The following is a 26,791-nucleotide window of genomic DNA, read 5'->3' as shown; positions in this document are numbered from 1 at the left end:
CTATAGGGCAGCCCCGCTGGGCAGAGGGATCTTATAGCCACTGCGCAGGAGCACAAGGCAGGTGCCCAGCCCCAGGGCCCCCGCCAACAGGACAGCACCCAGGGCCTTGAGGAAGGAAGTCCTGGTCCGGGTGAAGGAGCCGGGGGCCATGATGCCCAGCAAGGCGGTGCTGACGGTGAGCGTGTACAGGATGGACACGCCCGTGTTGAGCGCCACGATCTTGCCGAATTTGGCGAACGGGGCGATGATGCAGAAGAAGAGGGGCACGGTGGCGATGACTGTGGTGAGGGCGCTGGACACGATGGCCACACCCACGTGCCGCACGGCTTCCAACGTCCGCCACTGGCGCTGCGAGCGGGCATCCTGGGGCAGCAGAGAGAGAGGTCGGGCCGAGCACCCGCTGGGGACCTGCCCCACCACCTGTGGGGGGTCCCAGCAGCAGGGCATCCTGGGCACAGGGGCACTCAGGGTGGCTGGGGCACTGGGACAGTAAGGTTGGCAGACTAGGTCCTGGGCAATGGGCACCGGATTGCAATCTTTCCGCTTTTGACCCAAAGTGGTGGGTGCACAATGGGGTTGGTTTTACTTATGAATGTCTTCACACCACATAATCCCAGACTGGGGGAAAACAAACCCGAAAACCTTCACGAGGCCCATGGTCCTGGCTCCCAGTGCCCAGGGCAGAGGGCCAGAGGCAGGGCGTGGCCCCGAGGTCCTGGCTGCATGCCCTGCCCGCCCTGCTCCCAGGCTCAGGTCCTGGGGTGCCAGCTGTGCCGGGGCCTCTGGGCACCACGGTGGGGAGGAGGAGGGCAAGAGGCTGCTCACCTCAGCCTGGTGGGGGGGTAGGTTCTCTCCGGCCAGCAGGTAGCCCTCCACCAGATGGACGCAGTAATCCACGGAGGAGCCCACCAGGATGGACAGGGAGATGGCTTCCACCGCGCCCATTTCCCAGCCACTCCAGTACATGATGGTCACCACCAGGCACACGATGCCTGTGACGGGGGCAGCAAGGTGGGCAGCTGGGACCTTCCCTGCCCACATGGCCCTGGAGGACCCTCAGGGAATAGGGAAGTCTTGGGTGACAGGTGGACAAGGCCAGGGTCAGAGGGGGATACCAAAGGGTGCAGGTACAGCAACATGTCCCTGAGCCAAATGCTACCATAAGGGACACCTGGCTCCTCTTGGGCACAGACTTGTGGGGACAGTCCCATGAGCCACCAAGGAGAGGGTCTTCTGTTTGGGCTGGGGGTATCGTGAAGCCGTCACTGGGTCACATGACTGAGGCTCAGAGTAGCTTGCTGGCTTCAGGCCACCAGGAGACCCTGCCTGCTCTGGTCCCCGTGGGCTGGGCCCGTGGCCACCTACCCAGAATGCTCAGGAGCACAGGCAGCAGCAGCAGGATGTGGGTGGTGAACACGGCCACCGCGGCCACGCAGATGAGCAGGGACAGGGCCAGGCCGTACAGGGCGCTCTGCACCCCTGGAGGTCAGGAAAAGGGCCTCAGCGGCCGTGCAGTGAGGGGCAGGTGGACCCCCACCCCCCACCCGGAGTTCCCTAAGCTTGTGACCTTCCCGAGCTGAGGTGACAGTGGCCTGCCACAGGTGGGAACTGCTCTGGAGTCCATGAGCTCACGCTGCCAGGTCTCAGCACAGGCCTGGCCCCTAGAGAGGGTTCACAACTGACGGCTGCCAGTGGACAGGACTGCTACGTTGTAGGTGGCCAGATCCCCCAAGCAGGAGGGGACCACACTCTGGCCTGAGGTCAGCAGCCCAGCACCAGCTCATCTGTGCTGCCAGGACTCTGGGCCTGGCTGAGGAGGGCAAGACTGTGGCTTGGACAGGACATGTGCCCCACTGCCCAGGACGACTCCTGAAGGCCCCCGCCCGGGGGCCTGCCCGCACCTATGATCTCCATGAAGATCTGCTTCCAGTGCTCGCAGGTCTGGAAGCCGCGGCGCAGGGCCGAGCCCTCTGGGAAGCTCTGCAGCTGCTGCCGGAGGAAGCCCTCCCAGCGCAGGTAGTCGGAGTGGGTCTGGAAGGAGGACTTGCCCTTGTACGTGGTCTGTGGGGACACGGCTCGTGGGACATCGGCAGGACCTGCTCACCCCTCCCAGAGGTGGCTGCCATGCTCAGTGGCCACCAGAGTGTGTCGTGTAGGGGTGAACGATGGTCCCAAATGAGCTCCCACCAGCCGCAGGACATGGCGCGGTTCAGGGGCAACATGTCCCCGCCCCTTCCTCCAGGACCACCTTCTCTCGAGGAGCCTCTGCCGTGAGGCCGCTGCACGCGCTGCTCCCTCTCCCCTCGGCCATGCAAGGGCCCGACTCCCCTGGGAAGCCTCCCCTGATGCCCACGATGGGCCTCCTTGGGCTCCCAAGTCCCCACGGTTCCCATCGCAGCCGTGTCACTGTCTGGCAGGCTGCTGGTCTCCGGGCTGGGCTGAGTCTGTGGGGGCAGGAGCAGCCACCTGGCCAGCAGTGGCCAGCTGAGGGGCGCGCCCGGGGTGGTGAGTAAAGAAGGAAAGAAAGGGCCCCCTGCTCTGGAACTTCCCCGTCACCTCACGACCCAGTCATGACCCAGGCCTGCTCACTGCACGGACCAGCCTGCGCTGAGCGTGTGTGTGTGTGTGTGTGTGTGTATGCGCGCGCGCAAGAACCTCTGCAGGCAGAGCCACATGATGTCCCGGGGTGACAGAAGCAGGGGAGAGATGGGTGGCTGGTTCCCTGGCCTCTAAGCTCTTTCTGGGCCACGTGGAGGGTCCAACACCTGGCTGTGGCCCTGACCTTGGCCTCCCACCGTGGCAGAGGGAACACGAGGGAAGTGTGTCCAGTGCGCTCAGCAACGGCAAGTGACATGACCCTGGCTGGTGAGCAGGGAGGGCCGACAGCTGCCGCAGCCCAGGGGCAGAGGAGGCTCTGAGAGGGACAGGGCACCTGCACCCTTGGCACGTGACCTCCGGCCAGGGCCCTGGTCAGAGGCAGCCCTGCTCCAGGCCGCGGTCTGCGGGGCCCAGCGGGGCACCAGGCTCACCGACTCGAAGGCCATGGAGATCCACTGCACGCGGCCCTCCTTGACGCCCACCGCCCCGTGGGACAGCTGCCCCGGCAGCAGGTTGGGCTCGGGCAGCTCCCGGCACTCGGGGTGCAGCATTTGCAGGAAGGAGGAGATGCTGTAGCCTGCGGGAGGAGAGGGGGGCTGGGGCCCAGGAGCCGCCCAGGACGCCAGCATCGTCCCCAGGCTCCCAGAGTGGCTGTGACCACTCCAGTGCCTTTAGAACTCCTGTGACACACACCTGCCACTGGAGTGGAAAATGACATCTCAGGTTCTCAGGGACAGCCACGCATGACCTCTGCCAGGCAGGTTCTGTCCTGCCACACACTCAGACATACACAGACACACACACACACACACAGACAGAGACACAGTCACACACACAGTCACACACAGACACACACACATGAACCCGCACATGCTCCCAGCCACACACACACTGTGCTCATCTGCAAAGCACACGAAGGCCGGCGCCCGCCCGAGAGCCCCCGTGGACACACTCACACAGACGTGGTCTGCAGAGGCCTCGGGGCTGCCCCGCCCACCCACCTGAGGGCAGGCACTGGGCCCCGCCCGGCTTCACCAGCTCGGGGTTGCCCGCGATGGTCTTGCAGAGGCGACACAGGTGCCCGATCTCCTTGAAGAGGTCAAAGCTGCTGTCGTAGACCACGCTGCCCTTTCCCAAAGAGACACAGTGGCCGGGCCGCTCAGTGAGACGGAGACTGGGCCCTGACTCTGCTCGCACCCTGTTGCCACTGTCCCTGTAGGGTGGCAACCCTCTGCGGGTCACCTGTTGTCCCCACTGACTGGCTCTGTCCTGCCCCTCCAGCACCTCTGCGTAGCCACTGCCCACCCTGGAGCGGCCTGGACTCCACGCTCCTGTGTCCTGCTCTTCCTGCTGCGTGCCCAGCCCCTGAGCCTCCCGCCTACTTGCGGCCTTGGCCACAGCTTTGTTCCTGACCCCCCACTGAGTGTGACTCCTAAGGCCAGCGCGTCCCCAGGCCTTTCCACACCATCAGCACTTGAGGCACAGCCCTGTCCCTCCCCCAGCTTGACCAGTGCCTCCCAAAGCTTCAAGCCCAGAGCAGGGTGTGAACATGAGCGAAGGGCAGGGACAGCGTGGCACAGGGAGCAGACAGAGGTGGCCGGAGCTCACCACTGGCTGGCAGGGCTGCCCTCTCCCCAGGAGGCTCCCAGCTTCCCTCACCTCCACTCCAGCCCCCATGGACGCAGGCAGCCAGCCCAACTCCAAAAGTGTGCCTAGATTTTTGGGTGACCCCAAATCTGCCCTGCGGGGTCCCCTGGGGGTCCTTCTGGGGTGGTGAAGCCCGAGGAGCCAGGAGGGTGTGGGGCTAGAGGCCCAGGGCTGGTGCTCCTCTGCTAGCCTGTCGGGGGCCCTGTGGCACCTGCCCAGAGCGGGCCCACCTACCGGGTCTCCAATGACATGGTTGTCCACCTGCCGGGTGCGGTTGAGGCCAATGATGCCAAAGACCACGAAGACCATGGCCCCTGTGTCCACCAGAGGCCGCACTGCTGGCTTCCCGCAGCCCGTGTTCACGCAGGGGTTGAAGCCAAAGGTGGCCGAGAGGCGGGCCTTGGGCACTGTGGACGGGTGGGTGCTGTAAGGGAGGGTGAGAGGGTGGGCAGGAGCTCCCGAGCCCCCTTGGGTCCCCACAAGTACCTCTCTCACTAGGCACGTAGAAGAAGCCCTTGGTGGGCCCATCGGGGCTGGCGCTGAGCAGGCAGCCGGGAGGTGCACCACACACGCGCCCGTGGAAGGGGGGCTTGTGGGACTGGGCAAAGTACAGCTTCCTGTGGAGGCAAGGGAGGCCAGGGCTGAGGCTGGGAAGGCCAGGAGGTCCTGGGGAGGCAAGGCACGCAGGCCATGCCAAGGAGCCAGGAGGCTGCAGGGGACAGGCCTGGGCTCCCTGCAGAACGAGGGCTTGGTCTCAGGTAGACAGAGCCGTGCCCAGGGCCGGGGGGGAGGCCTGTTCTAGCCCTGGCCCTGGTCAAGGCTGAGCTCCCCATGGTGGTGGAGCACAGTGGCAGTAGCTTCAGACTGTCCAGCAGGGAGCTAAGGGCTCAGGAGGGGCGGGGGCCAGCTGAGTACCCTGCTCAGCAGCCCCAGGTCACCTCCACCTGCAGAGCTGGGAGCCTCAGGTCCCAGGTGAAGGGTGGGCTCCATGGCCAAGAGCTTGCTGGCCACAGACCCGAGGCGGTCCAGCTCTTTCTAGGGTGTGTTACACTCATCCGGGCAGCTGACCCCGGTCATGGCTGAGAGTGCAGGGCAAGTCCAGGGAGGACAGGCAGAGGGTCCCCAGCCCCGAGTCAGCAGGTGCCCAGCTAGAAAGGGCCGTGCTGGTCCCCCCTTCCCCAGGTAGAGTCTGGCCTGGTGTGGTGCCCACACCTGGACCACAGCCCGTGGGTCACGGTCACAGTGCAGGGCCAGGCGGCCATGCTCCTCCACAGTGAGTGGGCTGTTTCTTTCTGAGCATGAGTCACACTTTGTTATGACACTGTTGTCCCTGCCTGGCTCCCACTAGGGTCCCCAAGGGTGGGAGCCACACTGGCCCGTCCCCCGGCCCCCACCCTATCTGGCTCTTGGTGGATGACAGCCTCACGGAAGAAATGCAGAAGAAATGAACGTGAGGCCGCGTTCAGAACACAGGAGTGACGCCCCCGTTGCCCGGGGCACACGGCCACTGGCAGCCTTCGCAGACAGGGCCTAAGTGTCCCACAGGGAGCTCCGGCAGACACGGCCCTCACCCCATAGTCTGAGGGACACGGGAAGTGAGTATTTTCAAATTAAATGCAGACGTAGAGCCCGGACGGGCGCCGTGGACAGGAAGTGCGGGTTCGCAGGGCTGGGTAAGGTGCAGGGGATAAGGCGACAACAAACCCCAGGGGGCCCCTGTGGTACACAGACCTGCTCCTGGGGTGGACAGGTCACCTGCCAGACCATGAGACTGCAGATGACCAGGGGCCAGAGAGCGAGCCTGGTAGGGCGATCTGGGGGGAGGAGCTGGGGGAGGGGACAGCAGATGCAAAACCCTGAGGTGGGAGAGCCTGGGAGCCTGAGGGGGCCTGTGTCCCACGGGGTGTGTGTGTGTGTGTGTGTGTGTGTGTGTGTGTGTGTGAGTGAGAGAGAGAGAGAGAGAGAGAGAGAGAGAGAGAGAGAGAGAGAGAGCGGGAGCCCCTGGACACAGTCGCTGCCAGGTCCCCGTGCCCCATCCTGGGCACAGACAGGAACAGGCGTGTGGGAAAGGACAGAGCCTTCCTGCAGCACCTGGTGGCACCGCTCATGTGACCTGGGTGGGGGGATACACAGAGACAGAGACACAGAGAGAGAGAAAGAGACAGAGAGAGACAGAGAGAAAAGTGGGAGGAGGTTGGGGGAAGGGAAGGAGGGAGGGAGAGGGAGAGAAGCGGGTGGACAGGGTGGCGCTGGCCAGCGGGGTGGCTCGTCCACGGGCGGGCAGGGCGTTACCGAGTGTGCTGCTGCTCCTTGGCGGCCACGTAGAAGCTGAAGTCAAACTTCCAGCCCCGCCTGGCGTCACAGGCCACGGCCGTCAGCATCCACTTGTGGACGGGGCTCGCGGCCGGGAGCAGCCCTACTGTAGACATACAAGCGGTCAGCTTCTTGGTGAAGTCACCAAAAGGCGCTCTATACACCTAAGCAGTGGATCGACAGAGACAAGACACATGACTCGGGGAGGCCGCCTGGCCGCTGGCCCGTCCCGCCCGGCTCAGCAGTCTGCCCAGTCCCAGCCCCAGTGGAGGTCAGGCCCCGGGTGCAGGCGCGAGGCCTGGTGAGCCGCAAAGCGAGCGGTCCTCCCTGTCTGAGCCTCGGTTCTCCCTCCACCAACGGTCACTGAGCTCCCCCACGCAGGACAGGCTCTGAGGACAGAGCACAGTCCCTGCCCTCCTGGGGCTGGCCCTGAGGAGGGTGTCAGGGCACGAGGCAGAACAGATGCGGGGACAGAGGGCACCCTGAGGGAGGCGGGCCGGGCCCTCTGAGGGCACCAAGCCAAACCCGAGCGAGGGCTTGGGAAGAGGCTGCTGGAGGAGCTGGGAGGAGAGCCCTTGGGGGGACAGCAAGGCAGAGCTCGGGGTCAGGGGGCTGGCGGCCTCATCCTCCCAGTGGACACAAACCCAACCAGGGGACACACGTGTGACCATCATGTGGAGCAGGGGTGTGCTGAAGGGGAACGCAGGACATCTGGGTGGGCCCTGGAGACCCCTGGGTGCTGGAGTGGCTGCCACGCCCTGACTTGTACTGGGTCCTAGGTGTAAGGCTCACACTGCCCGGCCTGACCACAGGGGCCCCTGATAGTGCTGGCTGCTACCTTCTATATCCTCATTGCACAGATGAGGAAACCGAGGCTCAGAGAGGTAAAGTGACCGCCAAGGACACCCAGGCGACGCACGGCAGAGCCAGGACTTGACTCAGGGCTGTGTGGCCCCCACCCTGCAGGTCTCTGCGCAGTCCTGGCTCATGTGGAGCGGTCTCCCCACTCATGCCAGTGCCGTCCCCACGGGCCCCACCCTCCTGCCAGTGTGGCACCACAGGCCCCTCGGGTCAGGACAGCCAGCTCACCTGGAAGGAGGGCACCTCTCCGTCCCCAGGGGCCACGGCCTGCCAGGGCGCGGGCAGGCTGGCGTTGAGGGACAGCCTGTAGATGGCAGGGTGGCCTTTACTCTTTACTTTGGAGATGTACACGGTGCCCAGGGAGTCTAGGACAAGTGCAGAAGGAAGGGGAGCGAATGGTTATCTGATGGCCCACAGCTGTCCCCAGGTGCAGGCTCTGCCCTCCCTACTGGACCACCCACGGCAGTGAGTGGGGTGGGGGTGGCACAGGCCGTGGGGGGCAGTGACAGAAGTGATGGTGAAGTGCTGGACTAGGGTGGCCACCCACGGACAGGGCCACAGTGTGAACAGGGGGCCTGGTGCTGGTGACCATGGCGGGAACAGGTGGTGGCAATGTGTGGGGTGACAGAAGCAGACACCCCTGCCCTGCAGGGCTGGTTCCTGCAGTACTGTGTCCCTGCGGGTCCCCTCTGGTGGAGACCCCAGCAGGGAAACACCAGCCTCCAGGGCCCAGTCACCCCGCCAACACTCGGGAGGCTGTGGCGACCAGGCAGGGGAGTGGCGGGAGGCCCAGCTCTGGCCTAGGGGAGCCGTGGGCCCGAGTGCGCCCCACACCCCGTCCCCCTCCGCCAAGGAGGACAAGGCTGTGGGAGGATGGAGGCTGAGCTTCGTCTGCTGCCTGTGCAGGATCCCCAACTCCCGCTCCAGGAGGGCCCCGGCCCTGGCCCCAGCTCACCCTGCGGACTGGCCTCAGGCCGGCTGGCCCAGGGGGCCCCAGAGCCCCGCTTCCTTTTCTCCAGGGACGTCCGGATGTTGTTCTGCAGGCTGTGGGGCTTCTCCTGGAACAGACCTGACCCCCACACCGTGTCAGGGACAGCAGGGCCTCCCTGGCTGGCCCAGTGGGTAAAGGGCAGAGGCCGGGATCCTCCGGGGGCCCAGAGCTGGGGGGTGTCAGGGTCTGAAAGAGACCGGGTGGGGCTGAGGGGAACATCAGACGCAGAACTGTGTCCCCGGGACTGCACCTGCCTACAGACAGGCCACTGTGGGCTCTGTCCAGCTGCCTGCCCAGAGCCTGGGGAGCAAACACAGCCCCTCCTGAGCTTAGCCGTGCATCTGGCCCAGAAAAGCCCGGCGGCAGGAGCGTAGGAGTGGGGCCAGCAGGGACAACAGCAGGCCACCGGACTGCCACAGGTGCTGTGGACTAGGGTTCTATTTGCTTTAAATGAGAGAAACCTCACGTGTCAGCAGCTGCGTCCCCACAGTGACCCGGGAGGAGAAAGTGGTTCAGGGAGGTTGGTGACCTGGGCATGTGGCAAGAGCCATGCCCCAGAGGCTCTGCCCTGGCTGCCCTCCTCAGCTGAAGCTCCACCTGCGGCCACGTGAAGGGCCACCTGTGGACTGAGCGATGAGCCCAGGGGTGGGCAGAGGCCCTGAGGTGGCGGTGAGGTCGTTTTGTGCCCAGGCAGGGCCATGGCACCCAGGGGACTCGGGCAGCACCTCTGAGCTTCAGCTGAATACCTGCCTGTGGCTAGCGCCATGACTGACAGGTCACCAAGGACACCGCCCTGACTAAGCCAAGGTGGCCGGGCACCTGGAGGCGCTCACCCCAGGGTCCTCGCATCTGCTTCTGCTGCCCCAGCAGGTTTGACGTTGGGCCGACCTGCCCACCTGGACCTCAGGCTGCCCACCTGTAGGGCGAGGGCCTGGACCAGACCCTCTAAGGCAAGGAGCCCCCGCTCACCCTGACGCCAGCTCCACCACCAGGGGCAGGAGAGGGAAGCCCCGGGAGCACCTCAGCCCCAGGGCGTGTGGGCAGTGGTCCCGCCCACTGGGCCTCACCCTGACAGTGCAGGCTTCTATCCCACCCAGCCAGCCCCCCTCCCCTCCACACTGCCCCTGGGACACTCGGTCAGCAACGTCTTTGCTGGTCTCCCAGCCAGCACTGCCCCCCGCACTGGCTTCCAGGGACAGTCAGAATGGACTCCAAACTCCCTGCTTCAGCCCACCGCCCGGGCCCAGCCACCCCGGCGGCCTTGGCTCCTACAGCTGCCCCTCCCTGATGTGGCCGCTGCTCCCCAGGCTGGCACTGCCCCTCAGCCCACCCCGCCCAGTCTGGCTGACTCCCCTCCCCGGCCTCCCAGCCCAGGAAGTCCCTCCTCTCCTCAGCCTCAGCTGAGACATCACCTCCCCGAGGGCCTGGCAGGACACCACACCCAGGGCACCTGCTGTCCCACAAGCTCATGCACACGATCGTGAACACAGGCTCCTGGAGCTCAGGGGCCTGTCCCTCCTGCCCACTGTCTCCTTGGTGCCAATGCATGGCGCCACCCAGGAAGCACATAATGAAACGTGAGGACAGAGGCCGGTGTCACACAGTGACGCGGAGCCTGGATCTCACACCTCTTAGGTGACAGTCTGGCGCTGGGTGGAGGGTGGCGATGTGTCATGAGTGCTCACCTGAGCAGGTGATGCAGGAGATGCCCTCGGCGCTCAGGTTGTACTTGAGGTCCAGCAGCACCTGGATGTTGGTGTCCGGCCGGAAGAGCAGAGGGGCGCGGCTGGCGGGGCGGAGGCGGCTGGCGAATACCAGGGACAGGACAAGGATGGAGACGAAGAGCCCTGCGGGAGGGATGCTCCGCTAGGCGGGGCTGGCCCAGCAGCAAGTCCACAGCCAGGCAGCCAAGGGAGCGGGCAAGGCCGTGTGGCAGCCTGCGGGTGACATCTCCTGGGGACTTGTCCCCAGGGCAGGGGCTGTGCCATGTGGAGTCACTGGGTGAGCAGCCGGCCTCCTAGTGTGTCACAGCTCTCGAGGGGCTGGCACACCACCCGACGGCACCCAATTCCAACCTGCTGCTGAAGGTGCGGGCAGGTCAGTGCTGGGCGTGCGCTGAGCGCTCTGGCCTGGGCCTCTGCAGCGACCCTCACAGCCCTAATGGTGTCTCACCAGATGTGTTTCTCATTGTCCAGGACGAAGAGGAAACTGGGGGTCAGGCTGACACAGCCAAAGCCACAGATAGCAGGCGGCAGAGCCGGGGTTCAAGCTCAGCCAAGGCCAGCGTCAGGGTTCTGCACTACTGCCCAGCGCAGGGACCAGCTGTGGCCACAGCGGGACCAGCCACATTCTGCACAGGCAGGAGAGGCTCAGGGAGGGAGGCTCCGCCCAGACCTCCAACCTCCAGTTCACCTCTGCATGGGCTCCTGGGAGCACGTGCTGGGCTGCAGGTGACGCAGGCAGGGGGTGGAGGACTCACCCACGACCACCCAGCGGCTCTTGACGGCGGACCACAGGGCCCAGTGGTTCAGCAGCTCCTGCAGCTGCACCAGGAGCTGGTCCCGGCTGCCCCTGCCAGGGCACGGCTGCAGGCCCTCTGGGGGCACGGACACCAGCGACACATCTCCCAGCTCCAGGGACACTGCCAGGGCAGAGTGGTGGCCTGTCACAGCCTTCTTGGCGTGTACCCCTCCAGGGAGGCCCAGCGTGCGAGGACCCCATGGGCTGCCTCGGCCACTGCTACTGGGACCGGTCTTCCCCACACCATGTGGCTAGCGGCCCCTCCCAGGCCTGCATGGCTCTCACCCGGCTCCTCCTCGACGCTCAGCAAGGGGATGTCGTCGTCCAGGTAGGGCATGGGGCCCTGGCCAGGGCTGCCCCCTGCCCGCTCAGGGGTGGCAAACATGTCCCCAGGGAAGTGCAAGGAGCTCTTGTGGCCGCATTTCTGGTGGCAACTATGGAGAGGGCGGGGTGAGGCTGGAGTCCAGAGGCCATGGGCACCCGGGACACGAGCCTGTTCCCTCACGGTAAGGCACCCAGCTCCCGGGTTTTGGTGGGGGGAGCAGTGGGTGACAGTTTGTGTAGACGGCGCTGGGAAAGCGGGCACCAGAGGTGACTAACACAACCTTTGCCCACTGCCTGGCCCAGGACTGGCATACAGCAGGCGCTCAATGAAGAACCCAAGGCTTTGGAAGATGGGGTGCCGTGTGGTGGCTCTGCAGGCAAGGACACGGTGGCTCACCTGGCCTGGCAGGAGCTCTCCAGGGGTGCCACGTAGAGGCTCCAGAGGCCCAGGGCGGCGGGCATGGTGAAGAGCACAGCCAGCCAGCAGCAGGACACGATCAGCGACATGAACAGGCCGAAGTCGTGCACGGCCGGGATCTGGACGGGGCGCGGAGGGACACACGCAGAGACACTCAGGCCCGGGCTGCTGGTGGTACGCCAGCGCTGGCCTTGGGGACATGGAGCTGGCGAGGTGACGGCGGCTGGTGAAAGCCCTATGCTTGATGGCAGAGGCCCCTGTCCACCGGCAGCCCACTGCCCAGAGAGCCATCGGGACCAGAGGAAGGAGAGGAGCTGAGGAAGATGTCTCCCTCCAGACCTGGCTGCGCTGGCCGGGGGAAGGGAAGGGAAGATGCCACCCGAGGGAAGCAGGGAGCCCGGGGACAGGAGCCCAGAATCCCACAGGGACCTTCCTGGGCATGTGCCAGACGAGCCACGAGAGGCACCCTCACCGCCTTCTCATTCCACTCCCAGAATCATTCACAGTGAGGAACGCGTGGCTCAGAGAGGTTGAGCAACCAGCCCAAGTCACACAAAGCAGGCCTGAAATGGCCCTGCCTGCCCCCTGCTTGGCTCTCCAGGAGGCCCGGACAATCCCAGGGCACGCACGGTGGCCAGACGTGCTCTGCACCTCGGTCACCATGGCTGGGACTGCCTTTCGGGTTCCTTCAGCACTGTGGCCCCAGCCCACTGCTTCCCCCGATCCCCCTCAGGTGCACAGGCCAGAGGGCGCAGCAGCGCCAGGGATGAGGAGGTGGCACAGAGGGTGGGGACAGCCCCAGGCCCAGGTGGCCCCTGTGCGGTGTGGAGGAAGTCCCTTAACCCCTCTGGCGCCAGCCTGTCAGGAACTCGGGAGGTGATCACACCAGGGACCTCCGAGCTCTGCGCACCGTCCTGTGCCCTGGCGAGGCGCAGGCCACCCGTGGCGTCGGATCCAGCCTGTGCTAGGCTTCGGTAGCGGGTCAGGGGTGGATGCGGACTGCAGGGGGCAAGTGCCTTGAGGCCCAGGCTGCATGGTCACACTCAGGCCGGGGTAACACAGAGCCGGGGACAGCCCCGCAGGGGGCCAGGGAGGCTGGGACAGGGATGGGGCAGGTCCCCCACCTGGGAGAAGACGTTGGCCGCGTAGGCGGCGGCCGTGGTCAGGGAGGTGAAGAAGGTGGCCTTGCCGGCCGTCTGGATGGTGTGGACCATGCGCAGCTGCGGGTCCTCCAGGTGGGTGGCCTGGCGGTAGGTGTTGATGAACACAAAGACGTCGTCCACACCTGAGGAGGGCGTCCGGCTGCAGGGCAGGCCCAGGCACCAGCAGCCCCAGCAGCCCCCAGAGCCAGGCCCCAGGGCGGTCTTCTCAGCTTGCAGTGGGCAACGGCCCACTCGATGCGCCCACCGGGCGGTCCTCCAGATCTTCGCCTCCGTCCCTCGCTCCCAGGGCTCCCGCCAGCCTCGCCTCTTTCTGCCCAGCACCTGCCACCCCCCGCCGCCCTCATACTCTAACCCCACTTCAGGGCTCTGGGGTCGGGAGGGGGCTTAGAGGCCCCGTCCAGGGAGAAGGCCTTGGTGGGGAAGGGACCGAGTTCCCAAGGCCACTCACCAATGCCCACGATCACGAAGGCTGCCACCCCGTTGAGGATGCCCAGGTACTGAACGCCAAAGACCACGTGGTACAGGAAGAGCGCCACCAGGCAGCTGAGGCCGATGCTGGCGATCCCGAAGAAGGACAGGAACACTGGCCCGCGGGGACACAGGTGAGAGGGACCCTCGCAGAGCACGAGCCCTGCTGGCGTCCCCGGCCCTCATCCCTGGATGCCCTCACCACCATCTGTTCCCAGCAGTCTCAGCGCTCGACGCCCAAGGGTGCCTTTGGGTGACGCTGGGTGAGAGGCTCGAGTGCCCGGGGAAGCCACCCGCACAGGCCGGGAGCTGGGGGCTAGTCTTTGCAGAGCTTGTCTCAAGTACCCGCAGAGGGTCACGGGTGTCACGTCCGTGGCGTCTGTGACCAGAGGAGCCCAGGCTGGGTGGAGAAGGCCCGGTGTCTGTCGGGCGCCTCACCGCCGAGGCGCGCAGCGGGGGCCAACAACACCACGACGTGGATGATCACGCACCTCCTCCACCTCCGAGGGCAATTCCCTCCCCTGTCCACTTGGCGGACAGAGCCGACCATAACAGCAGTAGGCAGGAGCCCGTGAGCATTGGAGGTGGCCGTGCAAACGGGGACAGGGACAAAGGGCAGCTGACTTGGGACAGAAACAGCCTGCAGAATGACCCATGGCCAAGCCCAACACCCCAGACTCCCCAGCACAAGGCTCCCAAGGAGACGGCAGGGGCAAACCTTAACTGCACGACGTCCGGGGTCGGGCCCTCTGTACCACCTGACCTGCCTCTGGACCTCGGCTGCCTGCCCGGGGTGGCAGGTGGCTTCTGAGCCGGGCACTGGCGCTGACACCCTGGATTCAAGGCCACCCTGGCACCCTTGAGAAGCTCTGGCCAGCAGCACCCTGGGGAGAGGGCCGGCCAGGGGAGGCGCCTACCTGAGCAGGAGGTGAGGACGTAGACCAGGGCGGCTATGCAGCTGCTGCTGATGAAGGCCAGCAGCATGTCGTTGTTGAAGGTCCTGCGCACCTCGTAGTCAAAGAGGTCTGTGCCCCCGTAGAGCACCTGGACTTTGCTGGGGGAAGGACACGAGAGGACAGATGGGAGGGGATCCAATGTGGTGTGAACCCCAGAAGGACCAGGAGCCGCCACGTTCCAGGCTTCACCTGGGCTGCACATCGGAATCGCCTGGGGCTTCCAGACTCCCTGCCATCCAGGCCAGACGCCAAAGAGGTTTGTGAGCTGAGCCGCCAGCATCTGCTAAAGTCTCCCGGCGACTCAGGCACAGCCCAGGCTGGGGACCTCTGTCTACACAGCCGATCACCAACTAGATAGATCCAGATCTGGGGCCACCCTCCAGTCCCCAATCATCCATAGCAAAGCTGACCCTGAAACGGGCCGCTGGACACTGGGTTTCACACGGCTGTGCAGCGTATGTTTAACCCATTTCTAATAAGGAAAACCAGGAGGGGCCAACTGTGCTCCAGAGCATCACCACCAGTGACGTGGGACTGGCCAGGAAGGACAGCGGACTCAAGACAACAAGACCCTGAGGAAACACGAGAAGCCAGACCGTGGACCCCAGGCAGCACAGCGGTGACCCCGGGAGACAGGGGACAGTGGTTGCCCTGGTTTGCTGTCCTCGGCGGCCTAATTCATGTTGACGGAAAAAATTACAGACTTGATGAAAACTCTCGGATCCAAGAAATTTGAGCAATAGACGCCACAGACCAAAAACTCAGATAAAAGTGCAACACGGCACATCATAACCCAACCGCTCAACAACACGGACCAGGAGAAAATTCAAAAAGCACTTGAGAAAAAAGACATGTCACATTCAGAGGAACAAAGATGAGGGTGACAGCCAGCTCCTCACTGGAAACAATACACTCAGAAACAAGTGCGTCAACATCCCTTCCACACTGGGGACACTCCCAACCCAGGATTCTTTATCCTGCAGGAAATCTATTTCAAAACCAAGGCAAATAAAGACTTTCAGGTGCTCCAAAGATGAAATGGATCTCAGCGCACCCACCCTTCAGAGATGTGAAAGGAGGCTTCAGGCAGCACACGACAGCGTAAGGAATGTGGGCTACACGAGGAACAGAGGCACCCCAAACGGAAATAACGTGAATAGAAACATGAAGTTTTCTTTTTTAAAAAAATATTTTTTAAAAAATATAATAAATAAAGGTCCAGTTGTTGATGGACCTTTATTTAATTTGCTTATTTATAGGAGGTGCTAGGAATCGAACCCCTGCCTCACACATGGGAGGCAAGCACTCTACCGCTGAGCTACAACTCCAGCCCCTGAAACCTTCTTATTGTTTACTCAAGTACCTTTAAAAGATTACTGGCCACTTCTGAGATCACAAGAGAGTGTGAGATTTGTGATGTAAGTAGCACGTGTGACGATGAGCATGAAGACCAGGAGGGGCGACGGCAGCGTATTATCATCATGCGTGATGTTCAGTGTGACGTGGTGCAACAGCACTTGAAGGTACACTGTGATAGTGAAAGAGGGAGACTATGAATCCTGAAGCAACCACTAAAAGAAGAGTTATGGCTAAAAAGCCAACCAAGGAGATTAAACAGAAACATGGGAAATACTTAGTTTACCCCAAAGAGAAGAAAAGAAAAACAGAGAACAAATGGACAGTTAGGAAAAAATAAGACAGACGTAGGTAAATCCAGATCAATAACTGCATTAACTGTAAGTGGATAAACACATCAATTAAAAGGCACAGACTGACAGGCAGATTTTTAAAAGTGAAGACCAGGCTCCATACAAAAAAAATCTACTTTCAATATAAAGATAAACATGTTAAAGCAAAGGGACAGGAAAAAACATACCAGGTTAACATGAACTAAAAGAAGGTTGAAGTGTTTATATTAATAACAAATGAAGTGAATTTCGGAGCAAAGAACATTATTAGGGATAAAGAAGGATAATTTTAAAATGAAGACAGGTCAATTCATTTAGAGAATACAATAATCCTACATGTTTCTGCATCTAATAACAGACCTTTAAATACATGAAACAAAAATTCAAAGCTATGAAAAAAGAAATAGATGAATCCACAATTATAGCTGAATACTCCAATACTCCTCTTATAATAATTGCTGGAACAATTAGAAAACCAGTGAGGATTCAGGAGACTTGAACAACACAATCAGCCAACTTGACCTCATTGTCATACACAGAATCCTTCATCAAATGATGGAAGAATACATTCTTTTCAAGTGCAAAGGGACCATTTAACAAGACAGATCTTAGAACAGTCCATAAAATAAGAGTCCACAAATATGAAAGGACATGAGTCATACAGAGTATGTTCTCTGACTACAATGGAATTAAATAGAAAAGAGGTATTTGTAAACTAAATAACATATAACACATGGGTCAAACAGAGATCAAGAGGGAAAACAGAAAGTATTTTTAACTGAAATGAAAATTAAAATCAAAATATCAAAATTTGTGGGATATACTAAAATAGTAGTATTTAGGAAAAACTTTATAGCACTAAACAAGTATAGCATAAAAGGAGCCACTAATTGATCCAGTTATCCCACTTCTTGGTATATACCCAAAGGACTTAAAATTAGCATACTCTAGTGACACAGCCACATCAATGTTTATTACAGCTCAATTCACAATAGCTAAGCTATGAAACCATAGCTTAGGTGACCTTCAACAGATAAAGGGATAAAGAAAATGTGATTTTATATATATATACACATACATACATACACATATACACACACACATACATATATATATATCACACATTATATACACATACACATACACAATGGAATATTACTCAGCCATAAAGAAAAATGAAATTATGGCATTTGCCAGTAAATGGATGAAACTGGAGACTATCATGCTAAGTGAAATAAGCCAATCCCTCAAAACCAAAAGCTGAATGTTCTGATATATGGGTGTTAACCCACAATGGTTGGGGGGCGGTTGGAGATCACTGGATTAGACAAAGAGGAATGAAGGGAAGGGAGAGGGGATGGGGACAGGAACGAGAGTAGAATGAATCAGACATAACTTTCCTATGTTCATATATGAATATAAAACCGTGTAACTCCATATAAGGTACCAACCACAAGAATGGGAAGTTACACGCCACGCATGCCAAAATACATTCTACTGTCACGTGCATCAAAAGAATAAAAAAAGGAAAATAGAGAAGTTTCAATCAATGACTTCAACTCTGTTTTGAAACAGTAGAACAAGAAAAAATTAAATGTAAAGTAAGCAGAAGAAAGGAAATAATAAAGATCTAATCATAAATCAATAAAATAGAAAAACAGGAAAAAAGAGCAAATCAATTTTAAAAAAGATAGTTCTTTGAGAAAGTCAATAAAATTGATTAGCCTCTAGCTAGATAGATCGTGGAAAAAGAGAAAAAAACACACATGAAAGAGGCAGTTACACTTCCTATATTGCTAAGAAGACAACAAAGAAATGTTAGGAATCACTTTATACCAACAAATTTGCAAATATAAATGAAATGGACATATTTCATGAAGGGCTCAAATCACCACAGCTCACACACAAAACATTATCTTGATAGTCTTATATTTTCAAAATCTTTAAATTTGTATTTTAAAACCTTTCCATAAAGAAAACTGCAGGCCCAGACAGTTCCACTGACAAGTGCTACAAGACCTTTAAGGAAGAAATGCTGTCAACTCTCTCTCTATAAACTCCCTGATAAAGTAAAAAAAGAGAATACTTCCCAACTTGTTCTGGAAGGCAAGCAATGCCCTGATACCAGAAATAAGACAAAGATATTACAAGAGGACACTCCAACCTCTATCACAGACACAATATATCCACGAACACAGAATACAAATAGAACCTAACATTAGATGGCAGATAATATATCCTAACCAAGGGGCCTTATCTCAGGAATAAGCAGTCAATAAATGCAATCCATCATATTAAAAAAGAAGAAATTATGACCATCCCTCTAGATGCAGAAAAAATGTGGGAAAACCTACCAGATCCCCCCCCCCAAAAAAAAATTCCAGAAAATTAGGTAGAATGGAACTTCTTAAACCTGACAAAAAGACACCAGCAAAAAACTCTGCATACTTCTATTAGGAATAAGACAGGGATGTCCACCCTCATCACTTCTGTCCAATGTTGTAATGGAGATACTAGCCAGTGCAATCAGACAAGAAAAAGGAAAAAATGTATCAGAACTGGAAAAGGAGTAGCAAAACTGTCTTTATTAGCAGAAAACATGAATATACATGCAGAAACAACAAAACCAAACCCAAAACCCCTTGAAAATCCTTAGTAGAACAAATAAGCTTAGCAAGGTTACAAGACACAAAAGAAATTATATTTATACACACTGAAATGAAAATTAGAAATTGAAATTTAAAAAATATCATTTGCAATAGCATAAAAAATATGAAATGCTTGGGGGTAAATCTGGCAAAAGAAGTCAGCTATATTCTGTTTGTGTGCTTGAAGACTCTATATTAAGATGTCAGTTCTGCTTCAAATCAATCTGTGCATTATACACAATCATATTCAAGATCCCAGCAGAAACACGTAAACTGATTTTGGAGAAACACATAAACTGATTCCAAAATTCATGTGAAAATGCAAAGGACCTAAAATAATTAAAACAACTTAAAAATGAACAATGTGTTGGGACTGGGGATGTGGCTCAAGTGGTTGCGCGCTCGCCTAGCATATGCGGTGCGCTGGGTTCGATCCTCAGCACCACATAAAAATAAAATAAAGATGTTTTGTCCACTGGAAATTAAAAAATAAAAAAATGAAGAATGTGGTTGAAGTACTAACACTAATTTCAAGTCTTGGTACAAAGCTGCAGTAATCAAGACTGTGGTCCAGTGTGTAGATGAAAAAATATAGATTAATCATATATCTATGGACAATAGATTTTTTTGTCCAAGGTGCAAAAGCAATCAGTGGAGAAAGAACAGTCTTTTCAAAGAATGATTCTGGAACAATCAGATATCCATATAAGATATCCACCTCAACCCATGGTTTGTATATATAAAAATATAAAGATTAACTCAGAACGGAACATCATAATACTAAGCATAAAAGCCACTTTTAAAATGGGCAAAAATTGACCAAAGATAAATAGATGTCAAATAAATACCAGAAAAGATACCCAAACCACTAGTAATTAGGGAAATACAGTAAAATGCCACTAGACATTTAATAGAATAGTTAAAAATTTTTTTACACTGACCATACCAGGTTTTATACTGACCATACTGGATTTTCAGGTATGATCAGTGTAAAAAGTTTTTTGTTTTGTTTTGTTGTTGTTTTAGATTCCACTGGAGTTTTCACATATATATTCATGTTTTCTGCTAATAAAGACTGTTTTGCTTCTTCTTTTCCAGTTCAGACACATTTATTTCTTTTTCTTGCCTGATTGCACTGGCTAGCATCTCCATTACAACACTGAATAGAAGCACAGGGATAGATGCAAAACTGAAATTCCATACACTACTGGTAGGAATGTAAAATGGTGCACCCAATTTGGCAAACAATTTGGCAGTTTCTCAAAAAAAAGCTTACACTTACCATATGATCAGTAATTTCAATCCTAAGTATTTACCTAAGACAAATGAAAATATATGTCCACACGATGGCTTATACATGAAGGTTCATTGCACCTTTATCTGTAACTCAAATATCCATCAATCAGTCAATGGATAAACAATATATGCCATTTCCATACAAGGGAATACTACTCAGCACTCAAAATAAGCTGTTGATACATGGAAGGCCAAACAAAGCAGCACATACCATGTAACATGTATAGGAAGTTCTAGGAAATGGAGACCACTATATAATTACAGAAAACAGAAAGTGGTGGCCTGAGGTTGGGGTGGGGAGGCATGGTGGACCAATTATCAGGACTGCGTGAGAAACATATTTCAAGTGATAAATGAGCTCACTATTTAGATTGCAGGGGAGGTTTTGTGGTAGATACAGGTATCAAAACCAACCAAATTATAGAGCTTAAGTATGTGTAGTTGGTTATATGTCAATTAGACCTCAATGAACTTTTAAGAAATATACCAAAGCCCAGTAGGAAATGTCTCAGGATTACCTACTTTGTTAAGTTAAATAGCTTAGTTGTTAAATCAATCACTTATTTGTTCACACATCAATCTGTACAGCATTTGTAGAGCATCTCCTAAGTGCTAAGTCCTTCCTAGTTGCCAGCTTTGAAAAGACATAGGCCCAAACACTTATTCTCAAGTAGAAAGAAACAGCTCATGGAAGACCAGTGTCTTGCCTAGAACCTCAGTGGTCCCCTGTGTCTATGGACTGGCCCCAGCTCACCCCTCCAATAGCAAAATCCAGGGAGGCTCAAGGCTCCTATATAATATGTCATAGTATTTGCATATAATTTACATACATCTTTCTGCATATTTTAAATCATCTCTAGATCACTAATAATACCTAAGTCAATGTGAACAATGTGTCAGTAATTTTACTGTATGAAGAAATAATAACAAAAAAGCATATTATATTTGGTGCAGATGCAATTTTTCCCTGAATAATCTCAATCCTCAGCTTGTTGAATCTGAGGCTGCAGAATCTGAGGGTATAGAGGGCCTGCAGTACTAAAATGTCAGATAAAATTCAGATAAAAATCATCTGATGACAGCAAAGCTGCTGAAGGAATAGACGGGAGGCGGGGGGGGGGCAGGGCTAGACTGCAGGGAAGAACCTGGAAAAGGCTGAGTGGCTGCTTTTACCCTGGAGGCATGTGCTACTTCTGAACATGGGCAGAGGGCTGAAAATCTCGGTTGGAAATCAGATAAATTAGTAGAGCTTTGGGTAAAACCTGCCAGCCAGATGAACACCAGCCAGTGTTCCCTTAGTACTTTTGCTGAAGACAGCGGCTGTCTGGGACATGAGGCTAAAGTACCTAAGCTCAGGAGAAAATGCAGGGTGCTTTGTCCTGTTTTGTTTTCGCAGCTTTGAGAGATAAAAATTAGAGTTTGGAACCAGGGGGAGGGACTTTACAGAATACATTAACTCTCAGTTGAAAATCCTAGAGAACTTAGGGCCAACTACAGGTAGACTTGAAACACATAGGGCCGTGATCCATTCTTGGTGAACCATTCTTGACTCCAAGCAGTAACTGTTCTCTGACCAGTGGAGAGAAGGATAAGCTTTCTGTGTGGGAAATAACAACACTTGAACTTATGCATTTCTTTTAAACAAAACATCCATCATGTAGTAAAATCACCAGGCTATCCGCAGATAGAAGCCCATGACCAAAAACCAAGTTAAAAAAAGACTGCAGGGCTGGGGTGTGGCTCAGTGGTAAGCGCTCACCCAGCTTGGTGAGGCACTGGGCTCGATCCCCAGCACCACATAAAGTATAAAAAATAAAGACAAATGCTGTACAAATTGATGTGTGAACAATCAATTTTGAACCACCTATAACTAAAAAATAAATATTAAAAAAAAACAGACTGCAGGAACAAATGCATGTGTTACTCATATATTCACATTAGCTGATAAGAACTTTAAAATAACTATAATTAGTGTGTTTAACAACAGAGAGGAAATTATGGAGAAAATAAATAAGATATGAAGAACTTCACCAGTGATGTAGACCTGTAACAAAGAATCAAATGCAAATTCTCAACAAAACACAGAATATTAACAGCTTAATAGACGTTAAATGGCAGATTAGAGCCAAGAGAAGACAGGATTAGTGATTTGGAATAACTAAACCAAAGCATAGAAAGAAAAAAATTAGGTGAAACCTAGAAAATAGCACTGAAGACATGGAACTTAATTAAAAGATGTAGCATTTGTGAAATTAAAGTCATAAAAGGAGAAGTACAGAGAACAAGAGAGAAGCAATGTTTGAAGAAATAATAGCCATGAAGTTCCTAATACTGTTTACGACAATCAACCTACAGATTCAAGAAGCTCTGAGACCCAAGCAGAAAACTATATCAACATACTTTATAGTAAAATCAATGAAACCAAAGATTAATAGAAATCTTAAAACCTGATGGGGAAAAAAGACAATCATTTAAAGGAACGACAAAAAAGATACACAGCCAACTTTCCTGTAGAACTGATGGAAGTCAGACGACAATGGAGTGACATCTTCGAGGTAGCAAAAGAAAATAACTGTCAATTTATAGCGAGACCAGCAAAACGAAAGAAAAATAAAGATGTTTTTAAGATACACAAAAGAGAGAATTTACCACTAGCAAACCCGATCTAAGAAAATACTAAAGAGAGTTTTTCAGACACAAGGAAAATGATCCCAGAGGGAAACATAAAATTGTAGAAAGTAATGAAAAGCAACAGGAAAGGTAACTATGTGAATAAATATAAATGAACGCAGATTCTGTAAAATAATGGAATGTCTTATAAAGTTTAAAATGTATACAGAATTTAAAAACGTGACAAAAATGCAAAGATGAGGAACAACGAAGGTAGTGAAAGTGCGCGAGGACTCTGGTGTTACTGGAGCATGATCGTCTGCGTGACTCGGTGCTAAGTCAAGGTGCACGCTGTCATCTCTGGGATCACTAATAATAGAATCATAAGAAAAGACTTTGTTAATTGAAAAGAAGACACTAAAATCAAGTCCACAGAGCCCTGGCTGTCCCTCCAGGTATGAAGCTCTACAGGGAGAGGGACTTTTCCCCTAAGGGCAGGGGTAATGCCTTGGCAGAGAAAACAGTTTGTATATAAAATCCTGAAGACGCTTCCTGAGTTAACCCCTCAGCTACCTCTCCTTGGGGCACCTCCATTCCATTCATGTATTCATTCATTCCTCAGATAAATCATCAGTACAGGGTGGCCGACACTGGCAGGGGGCCATTCTTACAGAAATGAGCCAGGCTCACCAAACTCCCACTCTACCAAGATGAACAAATCAGACCTTTCTCAAACTTTTAATGCACAAATAACAGAAGTGATGCAAGTCTGGGGAAGGGCTTGTGATTTCGTATTTCTAACAATCCCACAGGTGATGTTAATGTTGCCAACTCAAGGACTGCACTGTGGGTTACAACTAAAACAGAGTGACAAATGCTATCATGAAATTGTAGCTCAGAAAGGTGAACTTGCTCATCAAAACTCACAATTAAGTGGAGTAACTGGGATCTGACCCTAAGTGATAACCCCATTAGAGATACCTGTGGAAACAGGTAGAGAGGGCATTTAATCCAGCCTCAGGGAAATGCTACCCAAGTTGGATCTTAATAGAGAAACAGGAGTTTGCCTGGCAAAGAAGAAGGGGGACAGAAAGCTTGTAGTGCAGAAACTGTCATTAAAAACTCAAGGGAGAGGGCTGGAATTAGAAACCAGCATGTGAATCTTACTCCACCACTGACGAACTTTAAATTTTTGGACAACTTACTTGTGCTGTGCCTCAGTTTCCACAACTGTAACACGGAGGTAATCATAAGAGCACTCACCTCATTGGATCGATGTGAGAATTAAATGAGATGGTGCCTATAAAGGGCTTAGCACAGAGTAAATCCTCAGTGAACATTAGCTCTGATTATTGCAGTAGCTGCTCAATATAATAGATGAGCAACGGAAGGAACAGGATATTTCAGCAGACTGACTCCTCCTGTGCCTGTCCTGTCAGAGCAGGGACTTGGAAGACAGTGGCGTCATTACCCAGCAGGATGTTTCCTGTCTTGGAGGAGAGGGACTTGGCTATATTCCTGGACACACCATCCCAAAGCAAGCACCTTCACACTTGTTAGCGGATCTTTTCCTAAGGACCAGGGTAACAAAAATCATAGTCCCCATTTTTATAAGCAGGGACACTGATGCCAAGAGAAATGAAGTTACTTGCTCATTATTTCCCTGGGTATTAAAGGCAGAGAGAGAAATTCCTCATTTGTTAGCCAAGATCTTTCCAGAAAGATCTGTAGCACCATCTCAGGAGAAAAGCAAAATCCAAGCCCTTCAGGTCAAGGGTCCTAGGACTTCCTACTTCTCTCAAAGCTGACCTTTTCACTACCCATCAGCACTAAGTAAGTAAAGGGGTCTTTCACTTGTCAAGAGTGACAGCAAGGACATACCTGGCTCTACCCTTGATTCGGGAAGAAAGATCTCCTGGGAAAAGGTCGTGGAAAAAGAGATCTTGGGGTATCAGTAAGAGGCAGATGGAAACCAACTCCCTATCCTCCTTTGGCCCTTCCCTGGTACACACAAGGGCAGGCACACGGGGGTGTGGCTGGACTTCCTACCTAGTAGACTGCTTGGCTAGCATGGCCACATAGGTGACCACGAAGCTCTGAAACTTGGCCCGTTGCTCCTCCCAGCGGTCATCCACCGAGTAGTAGTTGGGCAGGGGTGCTCCAAACAGGATCTCACTGCGCAGGAGGGAGCTCTTCAGGTTGTCTGCAGAGAGGCCCTCATCCACGTACCAGTAGAACTCAGGGTGAGTCATGGCCAGCTCTAGAGAGCCTGCAGGGGCACGATGGGGTGGGGAAGTTCCGCAAGTAGCTCCCGCCACTCCCACCAGCCCTCCTCACCATCTCACCCCTTTCTTGTCTTATGTGTATTTATTTTTTAGCTTTAAGTGGACACAATATCTTTATTTTACATTTATGTGGTACTGAGGATCGAACTCAGTGCCTCAAGTATGCTAGGTGAGCGCTCTGCCACTGAGCCACCAACCCCAGCCCCAATCTCACCCCTTTCTAAAGCGCTGGGAGATCCCACTCAAGCTGCTCAAAGGTCACTAATGGGACAGAGGTATGGTCTAAAGACCTCACAGCGTCCCAAGGAGCGCAGCCCCCCAGGCCTGCTCCCACACCTCCCACGAAGCTTACCTCTCCATTGCAGTCTGAACCCCACCTAATTCCCAGGCCCAGTCTCTGTGGTCCTCTAATTCCACCATCTAGGTCCTATTCCAAGGTCCTCTCCTAGGGTTCTTCCCCACCCACACCCGCCTTTAAAAGGTACACCCACAACCCTCGTGTGACCCTGCCCCACTATTCCTCAAGTCCCATCCTTAACTTACCTAAAACTAACCCTACCGCAGTCTTCCTCCAACCCCAGCCTGTGTCCTATCTTCCTCTAACCAGATCCCTGGTCCTCCCGCTCCCCAGCAGGCATCCACCTCCCGCACCCCCGCCAGGCTTTCACCCTCTGTGGCCAAACATAACTCCCAACATCGTGCAGTCCAAGCGGGCACCCCAACCTCCCTCTTTGCCTCCTTCTCGCACTCCCCTTACCTCCCCTCTCCACGTCCCTCCTGGCCATGCTCCCTGGCCATGCCCAGCTCCCCTGGCCATGCCCAGCTCTCCTCCTGCAGTGCTCACCACCCAGTCTCCCACAAGCCTCAGAAGTAGTAAACCAGGACCAGGTCCAGGTCCTGGGCCCGGTGCAGCCCGGCCGGAGGGCTCACCCCGGATGTCGGCCAGGTCCTGGCCCATGCCGTCGTAGTAGATCTTGCCGCCCCTCTCGGTGGGGAAGAAGTAGGTCATCAGCGAGCTGGGCGGGGAGCAGTAGGAGTAGGAGCCCAGCGGCAGGTCCTTGAGCACCTCGTGGGGCTTCCAGCAGAACTCCCGGAAGCCCGGGTGGTCCATGATCTTGCGCTCGATCTCATGGATGGTGACCAGCCTCTCGCTGGTGAAGATGTTGCGCTCCGCGTCGCCGCGAGCCAGGAAGATGAGCTCGATGCGCCAGTGCGCGTGCGTCTGGGTGTTGGCGCTCACGTAGGTGCGTGAGTAGTCCCAGCGCGAGGCGCCCCGGCGGGAGCGGCTCTGATTGGCTGCGACGGCCGCGGGGGGCGTGGTGCTGGGCTGGCGTCGTCCATTCGGATCTGGCCGAGGGTCCTTCGGGGCTTCACTCTGGTTGGCTGCCAGATCCGCCAGGGGCGGGGCGTCACGCCGAAGACGCCTGCTCCGATTGGCTGCTGGCTTTTGGGCCGCGGAGGTGTCCCAGGCGGCCGCGGGAACCGAGCGCATGGTTCTGGCGGCCTGCCGCGAGCGATTGCCGAGATGCAGCTGCTGCAACTGCTCTGAGATGAGGCGTTGAAGCGTCTCAGAGGTGAAGTCAGCCAAGTCGCGCCGGTTGCGTCCCCAGGATCCAAACTGGGACTTGAGTGCCAGAGCGAGGGCGTCAAAACGCTGCGAGGCCTCGTGGTTGCGGATCTCAAAGGCGTTGTAGGAGATGTCGATGTCCAGGGGCGGGTAGTAGAGGAACATGAAGGCCGACAGGGCCATGGGGATGCTGCAGCCCAGGAAGAGCACCAGCCCCGCACAGCACGGGTTGGTGAAGGCCCAGCCCAGGGTACTCCAGAAGCCCGTGGCTGGGGGCCCCGAAGGCAGAGTCCAGCGCCGCCAGCAACACTGCCCCCCTGCCCCAGGACGGGACCTCGACTTCTGGGCCCTGCTAAAGGCCTCGCCTGCTGCTTCTTCCTCCTCCTGCTCCTCCTCTAGCCACACGTCCTGCAGCAGGGGGTCATCCTCAGAGTCCAT

At 55.1% G+C, this 26,791-nt stretch overlaps 1 protein-coding gene across 2 annotated transcripts; it reads right to left on the bottom strand.

The window, feature by feature from the left end:
* Nucleotides 1-26,791, bottom strand: Disp3 (dispatched RND transporter family member 3). Of its 2 annotated transcripts, XM_026397950.2 has the most exons (21): nucleotides 26,190-26,791; nucleotides 25,717-26,108; nucleotides 24,551-24,770; nucleotides 14,221-14,357; nucleotides 13,284-13,418; nucleotides 12,797-12,957; nucleotides 11,652-11,791; nucleotides 11,216-11,364; nucleotides 10,890-11,051; nucleotides 10,096-10,257; nucleotides 8,375-8,488; nucleotides 7,648-7,784; nucleotides 6,538-6,722; nucleotides 4,732-4,862; nucleotides 4,480-4,652; nucleotides 3,600-3,726; nucleotides 3,030-3,175; nucleotides 1,902-2,061; nucleotides 1,366-1,479; nucleotides 826-992; nucleotides 1-363 (listed from the first exon to the last, which is right to left on the bottom strand). In XM_026397950.2, exons 1-21 carry the CDS (start codon nucleotides 26,789-26,791, stop codon nucleotides 1-3), a joined length of 4,077 nt encoding a protein of 1,358 aa, XP_026253735.2. The 2 variants fall into 2 exon arrangements, with proteins under 2 accessions (XP_026253735.2, XP_026253734.2); XM_026397949.2 differs by having other exon boundaries at nucleotides 25,717-26,791.

This window comes from Urocitellus parryii, chromosome 11, assembly GCF_045843805.1.
Source record: "Urocitellus parryii isolate mUroPar1 chromosome 11, mUroPar1.hap1, whole genome shotgun sequence".
NCBI classification, from domain to species: Eukaryota; Metazoa; Chordata; class Mammalia; order Rodentia; family Sciuridae; genus Urocitellus; species Urocitellus parryii.
Note: the sequence above shows the minus strand (reverse complement) of the source record. Positions and strands in the feature narration are given on the sequence as shown.

Excerpts from the sequence above, each read along its gene's own strand:
- Disp3 (XM_026397949.2), bottom strand. The coding sequence starts at position 26,791 with ATGGACTCTGAGGATGACCCCCTGCTGCAGGACGTGTGGCTAGAGGAG. Across the intron at positions 14,358-24,550 it reads CTAGCCAAGCAGTCTACTAG|CAAAGTCCAGGTGCTCTACG; the intron begins GTAGGAAGTCCA and ends TCCTTCCCCCAG. Across the intron at positions 7,785-8,374 it reads GCCTGAGGCCAGTCCGCAGG|ACTCCCTGGGCACCGTGTAC; the intron begins GTGAGCTGGGGC and ends CACTTGTCCTAG.